The sequence below is a fragment of the Hyaena hyaena genome, unplaced genomic scaffold (genome assembly GCF_003009895.1).
Source record: "Hyaena hyaena isolate Hyena2069 unplaced genomic scaffold, ASM300989v1 scaffold_357, whole genome shotgun sequence".
Classification (NCBI taxonomy): domain Eukaryota; kingdom Metazoa; phylum Chordata; class Mammalia; order Carnivora; family Hyaenidae; genus Hyaena; species Hyaena hyaena.
Window position 1 is genome coordinate 1,091,813 of NW_024080990.1, and position 13,346 is coordinate 1,105,158.

A 13,346-nucleotide genomic window follows, 5' to 3' on the forward strand; every position below is an offset into this window, starting at 1 on the left:
AAGTACTTTCATGTGTCCAGCATTCAAATATATAAGGTCGGAGGACTCATAACTGTCAGCTATAAAAAACACAAACTCAGCCTCCAATGCTCATGAAATGTAAAATGAAACCAGCATGCAGTTGAGGTAAAGGCAGATCATAAAAGACAAAGATGTAGGGAAAGAAGCTTTACAAGACAGCAGACTGGCTGAGGGGGGACTCTGAGCCAGACTGCTAGCATTCTTATCCCCACCTCCTCACTTACTAGCCAAGTGATGTTGGGACAGCTACATAACTTCTCTGTAATTCATTTTCCTCATCTGTAAAATGGAAAAATAATAGTACCTACCTCACAGAGTGGTTTTAAGTATTCAGTGAGTTAATATAATGTCTGGCACATTGGTAAGAGCAATTCAAGTGTTAACTACTTCTTAGCACTCAGTGACTAGCTCAGTGCCTGCCACACTGGAGCAGTTTAAAGAATGTTTGCTAAATAAATGTTAAATAAGAAAAAGCAACATCTAATTATTTCATTCCTATATACTAGGCACACTGATAATTACAAAATCTAATGAACTCCTCTCCAATGAATTACTCAAATGAAAAGAAGAGACAAAGACCCCTGAAATTGGTCTGCTGAACTACTTTCTGGCTGATTTAAGCTGACTGGCATGTACTTCAGGTTATCACACTATTGGTTATTGGTTATTATATGATTAGTGCTCATATGAGATGAATGCAAAGATTCTTGAAGTAATGAGAACCTATCTATCTCTACTAATGCTACTGTAAGAAAAGGAAAAAAAAAAAAGTAGCCAGGCCTTTCTCTCATTCCAAATTAAAAGACTGTGTTCTTTCTCTATATACGACAAAGAGTAAGAACCAGTACGTTATTCAGCTTTAAGAGTTTAAAACTCATCTTCCAAACCACTCAGATGTATCTTCTCTGCCTTCTATCATACTCCCAATGAGGCAACACAACAGACTAATAAGGTAGCATATTTACTTCTTTCAGTCAGATAATGAAGAAGGGGCATCTTCTCATACATACTGTATGTTTGTGTTCAGAGTACCCATCATCCTTTGCAGAGTCAAACAGTATCTACCGCAATGGTGGAGTAGCATTCCCAGGAGTTCAGGGGCCAGAAAGAAGACCAAAATGCTAAACTGGGTTGGGACTTAATCAAATGTGAATGGGAAGGCACAATGTTCTTTAGAAAACAACGTATTTGCATAATAATCTAATCACATAAACTAGGATTAATTTTACTAGCAGAAAACATATAGGTATGTGTACATATTTATATAATTGTACAATATAAAATCAAAGTTTAAGCACAAGTGAATTATTTTTCAAAGTATTCAAGGTAAACATAATTAGTTCTAAGTTTCTCCATTAATATTAGTTTACCACTTGTTTATTATGTTGTCTTCTGTCAGTATTACCAGAATAGCAATTGTTTACAAATATGTTACAGATGAAAACAAAACAAAGGAATTAGAGTCCAAATTTATATTTTTCATTCAAACTGGGGGGAAAAACTGTCTTGCTTTTTTAGCAACCAAACACCTTGTTCCAGCAATGGAAACTGGTGCAGGTTTGAGGATGTTTATACTGGAAAACGCTACTAATGATGTCAAGCTCCAAATTTCAGTTTCTTGTTGGTTTTTGTTCATTTACCTGTCTGTCTCCCCCATATGCTGTTAGCAACTTACACATAAGTCATTCTGGCAATAGTGGAATAAAGAAGTACTGGCACTATTCCAAGACCACAGTAACTCACAAAGGTAGGCTACTGATAATGTAGCATAGAACAAGGAAGTAGCTATTACTAAGTAATAATTCACTCAATGAATTAATTTATTCAACTGAGGTATTTATTGAGTATCTAGCACATGCAAAATACTGTTAGGCTCTGGATAGACACTGAGGCCAATAAGATCTGGACCTTACTCCAATGTGGTAACAATCAGACTGAGGGAAAGAATATGCTGCCTTATGAGAACTCAAAATACTAACATCAATGAATTATATGATTAGTACCTATCAGCTGATTATTGCTAGATATTAGACAAAGTGAACCAGTAAGGTACCTGTTTATAAAAATGTATGGGTTAGAGAAAGGGTTAGAGAAAGACTGAGCAATGAAAGAGAATGATGATTTGATTAAAGTTATAAAGATGTAAGAAAAAGTTTCCCTCTGTTTTTCTCAAAGTTTCAGAACTCTTTTAGGCAATGCACTCAGCATCCTAACCCAATCGTAAATTCCCTCTTGCTTTCAGAGACAGGGGTCAAAAACTTGGGAGTATCAATACGATTGAGATTTCTCCAATCAAACTGCCTTGTACCACTAATTCCTACAATACAAAATGAATGAGAAACAAGATCAGAATGAATGACTTTAATATTAATAAATAAATTTCTTTAGTTTTTAGGCTATTGACTATCAAATGACATTAATGAACAGTGATGGGTCAATATTTACTTCAGAATCAAGTGTGTTAATACTTATCTTGCATCAAATCAACACAAAGGTTACATCAGTCCCCTGAACTTGCTTTTACTGAAGCATTCTTAGCTCAGATCACAGAGACTGAGTAAAAGTCATAATTTACACAGCCAACAAAAAATACAATGGCGTTTTTCACATGGGAAATACTATTAACCCCAATTCTTTAGCTAATTTCAACCTCATTGCTGGTATTAATGTCCTTGCTCTTTGTAACTTTCTTTGGCTGCTTTACTTTTTATGACCTGTTCTTAACTCCACATATGCATGATTTGATAAGTCATATATCTCATATATAGAGTCATATGTAGTCATATATAGAGGGATGAAATAACATTTTATAGGGATAGTTCGGAAAAGAAATATATTTAATGATTTAAAACTGAAAACAATGCTCTTAGGTTAGGATTTTTCATATTAAGAGAGTGAAAGATCTCTACTCTTGTGCTATGCCAATTAATTCTTAATTCAAAATAATAAAATGCAAATCTGATTATTTCACTTTTTTTTTTTTTTAAAGATTTTAAGTGATCTCTACAGACAACATGAGGCTCAAATGCATAACCCTAAGATTAAGACTTGTATGCTCCATTGACTGAGCCTGCCAGGTGCCCCTCACTACATTTCTTACATTGAATAGCTTCCTACTTCCCTCAGAATATAATTTCTAAATTTCAAAACTTTCCCATGTTTTCCAGAGTTTCAAATCCCATCATCTGGTTCCTGCCATATTCTCAATATCCTTATGTATCATCTTCCCATCTAACATGCTACAGACTATGTAGCCATATTGCTTTTCTTTAACTCTTCAAATTTTGCACTTTTAAATTGGCTAAGGGCTTTAGTTCATGCTATTTTTCCTTCCAGAACTTTCTTAATTTCATTCTATTCTTTGCTTACCTAACAGGTATTCCATCTTTCTAATTTCCAGGGAGGCTGGACCTAAACTCTGTTTTGTCTTCTCCTATCCTTAAACTTCCTCCATCCCACCCCCCACCCCCGCCCCGTTCTGGTTATATGCCCTGAAAGCACCTTTGTAGTTTTTCTTTGGTAGCAGTGATTATGCTTATAATTTTTAATTCAACATTTATCTTTTCTACCAGATTGAATTCCAGGAGAACAGAGAGCCTTCTCTTTTGCTCTGTCCCACACTGGTACACAGAAGTCACTCAATTATTTCTTAAAGAAATGAACAAACAAATAAATGTAAGGTCCATATGGATATAGTCAGGATCCAGAGAGAAAGTTACAAATTTGCTCTGTTATCAGTTTCTTTCATTCATTCACTCACTTATTCATTCATTCATATCCTGGATTTTGAAGTCTCAAAGTTGCTTCTAAACCATGCCTCCACTTTCCACTCACATGGCCAGTCTCTCCTATTTTGTTAAAACAAAGTTCATTTTCTTCCCCTAAAAACTTTCCAAGATACATGAGGCCATTCCCAAGTATTTACATAGAGACAATTCTTCTAGAAATACATATCTAAGTTTGGCAACGCTAGTTAACTTCCACCGTGGTCAATAGGTTAATCAACTATGAATGTGCTGAACCTGATGTTTTCAACTTAATAGGCATATTACTAGTGGATATATTCCTTCTTTATTAAGAGTGATCAATGTATCAAATTAATGTTTATCAAAGCAAAACTATTTTTAAAACAAAATTATTTATTTTATTTGTATTTATATTTTCTTTTTAAAATAGCAATGGAGAAAAAAGATAAACACCTTTTAGCCACATGAAAATCCCTTATTAGACTGTAGAGAGTATGCAAGGTTAAAAACACACTAACAAATCTAAGTAGCACTCCTGAACACTAGCTAGGTCAAATATAAGATGTCTGGGCTTGTTGTTTCCATGCGGGACACAACTTGGTATTACGGTCCCAGCAACCAAAGGCCCATATGCCAGTTACAACCTGAGCAAGTCATCCTCTGAACTCAAATATCTCACCTGCAAAATACCACTCAAGGTAGCTGTAAGATCACGAACAGTAAAGCCCTTTGTAAAACAGAGTATGTTCAGAAATTTAAGTTTATAATGATTAGTAGGCTTATTTATTTTCTTTAGCTAGGAATACACTTTTCTTCTGGATCTTAGCAAACAATCACACACGGTTACAGCCATATAACAGTTAATAACAGAGCATTCTCTTTGGAGTAGCTACTGACCAAATCAAATAAGGACTCTTTCAAAATAGGCACTTCACATTTGTCATCTATCTGTTCCATGGTGACTCTCAGAGAAGCAGATGGATAAAATTTGGTACACAGATAAAGGTGATCAAATGTATCATTTCAAATAAAAATATTTCCAAAAGGATATCTAAGCTTTTGAATAGTGTTCAAAGAAGCCTAAGGCAAGAATAATGGTTAATAGCATTAGAAATTCACAGACCCATCACTATGTAATTTTTTTCAGGGACAATCCCAGGAATAGCTATATGAGAACACATGTGTAACAGCAGCTAAATTAATTTTTGACAGTAACACTAGCAGTCCCTTCTATCAGTAATTTGAGCTTTTTAAGAAACTGCAGGTCAATCATTGCATTCACAAGTGAGATCTATCTTATAACTTTATCTTGCTGAACAAGAGAAAAGCATGACAACTCCCATATGGTGGAAAAAGGAAAAGGAGTAAAATCAAAGGATGTACTTACTCTTTGAGGTACCTGACAGCTCTAAAACAACCTTAATCAACTTAGAAGAAATATATGCACGTCTGAATAGACAGTAGAAATGACCTGGGCCTAAAGAAATAGGAAAAATGTTCCAAATTAGTATGATACTTCCTTAAATTATGTGTGTATATGTATACACACACAGACATAACAAACACACACATATATACAACGGGTTTGTTAGATCTTTCTTATGGCTAGGAATAAGGAGAGTCAAGGAAATGCTATGCAGTTACTTGTCTCAAAGCAAAAGAAATTTATTGTTTCTTTTGTACCTTTTAAAAGGATACTGGTAACAAAATTAGGCTCAACAAAAGTTGATCTGCATTGTGCATCCTAAACTTTGCAACTAGAATGCTTTTTTGAGTTTACAATTCCACCAATGGCTCTATCTGCCATTTAAGTATGTTTCCATAGATCTATTTTAAGCACCAACAACTTCCTTTTCAAACTATTTATCACAAATAGGTAGGATGAGGATGCAAGCTTGTAAATGCTTCAGAACTTCCTGGATCAAGGCATTTATCACTAGACCTATTATTATTATTATTATTATTATTATTATTATTTAGAATGTTGTCCTCAACCTGCACAGAAGAGATTTCAATCAAATTATGATTTTTCTTTTCCAAATGTATGTTTCTTGAGTTGGTATCAAGCATAACTGCTCACTCCAAATTAAGATAAGTTGATTTACAATTAAAAACACACATTAGGATGCCTGAGCTGTCATTTTAAGTGGAGTCACCAAGTCTGGCCTTCCTCTAACATGGTGACGAGCCCAATACCTATTTCACACAACTTGGGCTTCAGAGTAGAGAAAACCAAGCTTCCAGAACAACCCACACTCCCTCTCCTCTCTTCCCTTCAAGCCCTGTCCTTAGGAGCACCAGAGCTAGCAGAAAGAAAGAAACTTAAAAAAAAAAAAAAAAAGCTCTCCTGGTTAGAGCCAATGGAAAGAGATCGCAACAGTGACTGTTCACGCTCTCCGAACAAGCCCATCCCTGCAACACTGAGTGGGTTTGAACCGAGAGCAGGTCATCATTATACAACCAGCTGGTGATTCAAAAATAGCAACTTCCAGCTCCACACCTCACACCCCGCTAGCCAAGTGCAAGCCCTTGGCTGCTCCGGCAAGACACCTCGATATCTCCATACTCCTGTGTACAAAATAATTTTTTAAAGCCCTATCAAATACCTCCTCACTCAATTTTCACGTCCACAGATGTGGTCAACAGTTTTCGGTGTCCTTGAATCCCTTCGACTTAGCTATTTTACACAAAATCCTCCACTATTTACGCAAAAGACTCAGAAATCGGATTCTTGACCACACCTACCTGTTCCTCACAGGCAAGACATTTCACTCGCCGACACTGAGGAGCTTCTTACTGCGTCTCCCTCGCAGCGTCCCAGGAAGTGCGTTCCCAGCGAGCCGCACCGGAGACTTCTGGGAGCTTATTCAGGTTCTCCCGAGACCCTAATCAGGGATGCCCTGACTGACTGAGAAACTACAATTCCCAGAATCCACGGGGACGCCGGCCGCAGGCAACATCCTGCGACCACCTCTCGCTTGTCTCTCCAACCTCCAGCCCCCTTATTCCTCTGGCACCTTCAGTTCCGTTCGGGTTTGAGTTACAGGTGTTAAAAAAAAAAAAAGTTAAACAAAAGTAAAAATAGTTTTGAGTTGGGCGCTCAAGTAAATATTTACTACTAAATGTGATCTCGCTTTAAGATTTGTTAGCAAAAATCCTTAAATAATTTTTTCCACAGAACATTTACGGAGGCACAAAGTGGAAAACAGCTCAAACTCTGGAACTGATTTTGAAAAATTTCAAAGATACAGAGAAATCTTTGAATTTGAATGGCACAACGAACGCCCGTATACTTACGCTCTAGATTGAACAATTATCAACATTTGCCACATTTATATATGTATGTGATCACTAAGATAAGGCATCATGATGCTTCAGCATCCTTTGTTTTAAATCTTTTAAAAGATATTTAATTGCTTAGTTTTATATCGAGTTTTATTACGTATTAGTTGAGTGGCCTTGAGCTAGCTACCTCTCCCTGAGGTTATCTGTAATGAGGATAAGATTACCTGCGTCATAGAATTGTCTTGAAAATTAAAGGGACTTAATACAGGCAAAGCGCTGAGCACATAACTAGCTATTAGATATTTGAACTAACTTTACTCTTCTGCACATTTTCAAAACCCTGTCCCTTTCTTTATGGCTTCTCCTAAATATGAAGTACTGTATTCGTGAATATCTTAATTAAAATTTCAGAAGTCTTGTGTAGGACAGATCTGATTTCTTTTTCATATATACAGGATGTAGAAGTGTCATGATGCCTACTAATTTCAAATGATCACACACACAAATAGAAATAAAGTAAATGTGGCAAATGTTGGTAACTGTTGAATCTAGAGAGAGGAAGTATAAGGGCGTTTATTTACTATTCCAACTTTCTGTATCTTTAAACATTTTCAAGTAGAAAGTTTGGGGGGGGGAGAGAAGCATCATAGTTTTAAACAAAAGTAAAGGATGGCATCCATCCCTATCCCACTCTGCACCTGTACTTAACTTGGGCAAGTTAAGTAACCTTGTGGCTCAGGATCTTATCTGAAGTAATAATATATATACATCAAAAAATAATGGTAAGGATTGAATGAGTTACTATACATAAAGAAGTTTACAACAGTGTCTGACACTGTTTTTGTTTTTTTTTAACCATTTTTCATTTTGTGTTGCTCGAGGGAACTTTATTAGTGATGGAAAAGGGGGAAAGTCTATCTACTATTACCACCTTCTCATATGCCGTACTGCTTCAGAGGATGGATAGAATTATCTAAGACCAGACGCTATCCAATCCCAAGACTAGACCTAGAAATGGAATTACAAAAAATAGAGATTGGGTAATTTGAGCTCAATGATGGATAATGGCAGTATGACACAGTATAACTCACTTCTTTGCTCTGAACTTCAGTTCTTTCATCTGTGAAACTGAATTGAATCCAATAACTGTGTACAAAATCATTTTATAATTTATTTCCTAATCACTAATGAATACTACCTGGTTAGCAGACTTTAGCTGGGAAGAATATGCAGTTGATTATAATAGAAAAGTAACAGCACCAAAAGGAAGGGACGACAACACTATTTTTAAACTAATTAATGTGTTCACACATCTGTGGTTAGCCTGGCCTTTGATATAGCAAAGATGGAACAAAATTCGTATATACATACCCTGGAGGCACTAGAATATTGGAGTATCATTCTCAGAAGTACTTTAGGTAAGCCTTTATATCAGCAGTTAACAATCCTGGTTTTCCATTTTTTTCTCAAAAGAGACTCCTTTCCCAGCCCCATACCCCATGGAGACTTTTTAAGGAGTAAGTCAAATCCCTTAACAAACTCACTTCAGTATATCGCCACCAAAATTCTACAAAGGTCTGCTTACTGTATTAGTTTCCTATTGCTACTGTACCAAATCACCACAAAATCCGGTCGCTTAAAATAACACAAATTTATTATCTTACAGTTCTGAAGGTCAGAAACATGACACAGATCTCACTGGGCTAAACTAAAGGCGTTGGTAGGGCTGCATTTCTTTCTAAAGGTTTCAGGAAAGTGATGTTTCTTTGTATTCTCCAGCTTCCTGAGGACACCTGCATTCCTTGGCTTATGGCCCCCTTCCATTTTCAAACAGCAGTAGCTGGTTGAGTCTTTCAACATCTAAATCATCTCACTCAGACATTCTTCTGTATCTCTCTGTCATCTTTTAAGAACTCTTGTGATTACACTTGACGCACTTGAACCACCCAGGATAATTGATTTTATGGTCATCAGATGAGCAACCTTAATTCTCTCTTGCCATATAACAGAGCATATTCACAGATTCTCAAGATGAGGATGAGGACATCTTTAGGGGACCGCTATTCTGCCTGCCACAGTCACTAATAACTCCTTTGAGTTGAATCCAAGAGGGCTCTTTTGGGTCCTAATTCTCTTCCACCTCCTTCAGGTCCACATTGCACAGTTCTGACTGCCTTTTTCCACCCCCTAAGCTCTGCTTTCTCAGTTTTGGAAACATCAACATTTCTACCTCTTCTAGTTTACCTGATTTGTTCCCTGTCCACCTGTTGCTTTCACTTTCTCCTCCCCCCATTTTTCAATTACCAAAAATCTCTGTCCTTGGGGCCCTCTCTGTCAATAAAAACTTCTTTAGAGGGTAACCTGAAATTCCAAAATCCACATGTCTGGCCAAGACTTTTCATAACTTTAAGACTATTTCCAACTACCAGCTCATATTATTAACTGCTATTAACTTTAATTTCAGCATTCTCGAAGTAGAAGTTAATGCTTATACTCCTTATGGCTTCCAACATTCCTTGTTTTTTCAGTGGTTTCCCTTTATCTTATGTTTTTTAAATCTTCATACCTTTCAGTTAAATTAGGAACCACATCTTAATTCTTCCTTTGAAATACCATTTGACTCCTTATTCACTACAAAAAATTGTTACAATCCTATTTAAGCCCTTGCCTTTTCATACTAAGATATGTGCAATAATCTCCTTATGTATATATTGTCAACTTAAAAATAATGGAACATTGAATATGTATTACATTCCAAACACATTTTCTATGAATTATCTAATTTTAATTTAATCATAATAACTCCATATTAATGACAAATTGAAATGCAGAGAGGTTAACTGATGTGCTCAAAATTAATAAGCAGTATGTGGTAGGTATTCCTAAAAGGTTGCTGTCACCATTCAGAATTCTCCAGATCAGGGCAGTCTCCTTATTTTGGATTTGTGTGTCTAAAACTATACTTACTCGAAATGGCCATTGAAGATATTTTGAACTTGGAATGGCTTCTGACTATCCTCTTTTCCCACTCAAATCTTACCTACCTTCCCCTTGATCTGAACAATTTTATCTTCTCTAAATTATACACATCAATGCCAAACTGGAAAGCAACTGGCACATATTGTTCTCTTTTTGTTTTAGTTCTAGCTTACCATAGTATTTCCAAACTTACGACTGAAACTCAACACAAATTAATTTAAAAACTTCCTCTAAAAACTATGTTTTAGAGGAGCCAAATAAAAAATAACAACTATCTCTTAGTTGGGAAATGTAGAGAGAAATGTAGGGAAGTATTTGGGCACAATGTGTTCCTCAAAAATTCCAATGTTGGGAGTCCTAACTCTCTCGACATACCTCAGGATGAGACAGGGTCTTTACAGACATAATCAAGTTAAAAAGAGGTCATTACAGTGAGCTGTAATCCAACATGATTTGTTTCCTTATAAAAAGGAAAAATGTGGAGACAACCACACACACAGAATGCCATGTAAAGATGAAGGCAGAAATTGGGGTGTTGCTTCTACAAGCCAAGGAAACCGAAGTTGACTAGCAAACCACTAGAAGCTAGGCAGGTGACAGAATAGATTGTCTCCCAACCTCTGTCGGCACCTTGATCTCCAAATTTTAGTTTTCCGAATTGTGACACAATATATTTCTGTTAATTCCTTCAGTTTATGGTACTTTGTTACAGTATCCTTAGCAAATGAATACAGGAAATGAGTAAGGGAATAAGTTTCTGGATAATCAACCAGTGAGCTGTCATTTTAAAAATGGTTAGAACTTTGTAGTCTACTATAAAGAGATAGGATGGGGGCACCTGGGTGGCTCAGTCAGTTGGGCATCCGACGTCAGCTCAGGTCATGACCTCATGACCTCATGGTTCGTGGATTCGAGCCCCACGTCAGGCTGTGATGACAGCTAGCTCAGAGCCTGGAGCCTGCTTCGGATTCTGTGTCTCCCTCTCTCTGACCCTCCCCTGCTCATGCTGTCCCTCTCTCTCTCTCAGAAATAAATAAAACATTAAAAAAATAAATTAAAAAAAAAAAGAGAGATAGGATGACCACCCATGTTTTTAGTCTTCTTTAATAAAGTTACTGGTGAATAGAAGAGGGAAGGAAACTGAACAAAAGATTTGGCTTAAAGTAACAGAACTGAAGGCTTCTTCCTATAAATGCATTCAGGTGTCCGTTAAGTCTTTGTCATTTGCCATGCCTATTACCCCCTCCTTTTACCCCCACTACTGTTTTTAACCCAGTTTTTATAGGTAAACCTGTATATTAAATTTTTGATGAACTTGTTACAAATTTGGCATTGTTATTAGTGGTTCTTTAAAGCAGGTGAGTTTTTCTGGTTTCTGTTTTTATAGGAAAGCCCATGTGTGCACATTACATCATTCTTATAATTTCTCTTGACCTCGAAGTACTACCAGTTCATGAAAAGATTTGTTTTTGAAACTGAGGCTTGATTATTATAGAGTATTCTTATTTTGCCCCATTAGGATCTGGTTGACCAGAGGCTTTTATTTACTGACATTTAATCATGTTTCAAATCCATTCAAAGCCATAAGCTTTTACTTAGTACTGGCCCTTGACTTAAAGTACCATTTTCAATGTCTCTCAATTTGTAGCAAACCATATACAAATAAAAATGAAGGAGTATTTTAGCTTTATAATCATATCCTTTTTCCTAATATAAGAGAATTATACCATGGTCTTCAGCCTTTTATATTGGTATAATAACAGTAATAATGTTTGATAACAAATTAAGAAAATGAAGGCACTGATGAGATATTGGCAATTTCAGAAAATTCAAAAATATATTAAAATATGTGCCATGAACAAAGGAAGGTTTTGTCCTTCATTTTCAACTTTCGATGCAGTTTACAAAATAAATAGGAAAAAAAACCCAACTCTGCCATATATTGTTCCAAAATTAGTTATAATATACACTGTATAGGCTGATCTTCAAATTCTAAGTATTTTAAAAGACATAATTCAAATAATAGTTACGTTTCACATAGCCTAGTATCTGGGCAACCCAATGAATTTCATTTCTATTACAAATATATTAATAACATATACAAAGGTGATTGTTTCCTCTGAAGACTTCCAAGTACACAATTAACTCTTAATTAAGCAACAGTCATATAATGAGAAACAGAATACAAAATTTAGAACTGCCTAAAATTAATGATTGGTTATGGTCAGAAATGTTAGTGGAAATTGTCCCTGGTTTTTTGATCCTTTTCATAGCCAAGTGAGGCAATAACCCCACCTGTTACTCCTGAATATCCACAGGGAAATACTACAACTTTCCAACATACATGCTTTTCTCTCTCCTATTCTCATTTCTTTTACCTATCTGATTTTGCTTTTCCTTCAGCTAGCTTGTGATAACCACTTAAACCTAGAGAGATTCTTGATACTTTCACTCTATTTGTCAAGCTCCAATCACAAAACAAAATGCTACTCTGTAGTAGCTGTTTAAAAAAGTAAAATAAAATTTTCATTATTAATTTTGCATTAAATATTACAGCATGTTGTCTGCCAACATTTATTAACTATGTTTATCTAAATGACTTAATTACAATGTATAAACTCTTATAAGGCAAAGATTTCTTTTAAATTATAAAATACAGGGGCGCCTGGGTGGCTTAGTCGGTTAAGCGTCCGACTTTCACTTAGGTCATGATCTCGCGGTTCGTGGGTTCGAGCCCCGCGTCGGGCTCTGTGCTGACTGCCAGCTCAGAGCCTGGAGCCTGTTTCAGAGTCTGTCACTCCCTCTCTCTCTGACCCTCCCCTGCTCACGCTGTCTCTCTCTCTCCTAGAAATAAATAAAAACATTAAAAAAAAATTAAACCACCCAACTTAATAAATGACCAAAAGGCAATATAGCATAGTGTTTTAAAGAGATAATATATGAGAAAAACTCAGCACAGGATCCGGTATATGGAAACACTACCGTGTTAGATATTATGAATACCAGCACAGACCATGCACTCAAACAAAATTTCTGGATTTGTTTCACTTGTCTATTCCATAAGGAGAGACAGATTTAAACTAAATCTGATACTCAAGGGTTTAAAAATATATATTAAATTCATTTCACAACTTAGTCTTCAAACAAGATGTTACCATGTGTTTGAAAAAATGTCTTCTGTACAAGGTTTACAATTTAGACTATTGCTGACTTTCATATTTAAGCTATATTCTATGAGTTACATTATGCTGCTGCTTTGAAACATTTTTAAAAAACTTTTTATTACAGGGGCGCCTGGGTGGCTTAGTCGGTTAA

At 36.0% G+C, this 13,346-nt stretch overlaps 1 protein-coding gene across 1 annotated transcript in view; it reads right to left on the reverse strand.

The window, feature by feature from the left end:
* Positions 1 to 13,346, reverse strand: part of GTPBP10 (GTP binding protein 10) — a 41,227-nt gene that overhangs the window by 507 nt on the left and 27,374 nt on the right. Inside the window, exon 11 of the mRNA XM_039250033.1 lies at positions 5,155 to 5,244. Within this exon, the coding sequence (XP_039105964.1) occupies positions 5,155 to 5,244 (90 nt within the window). The remainder of the gene's footprint in view (positions 1 to 5,154; positions 5,245 to 13,346) is intronic.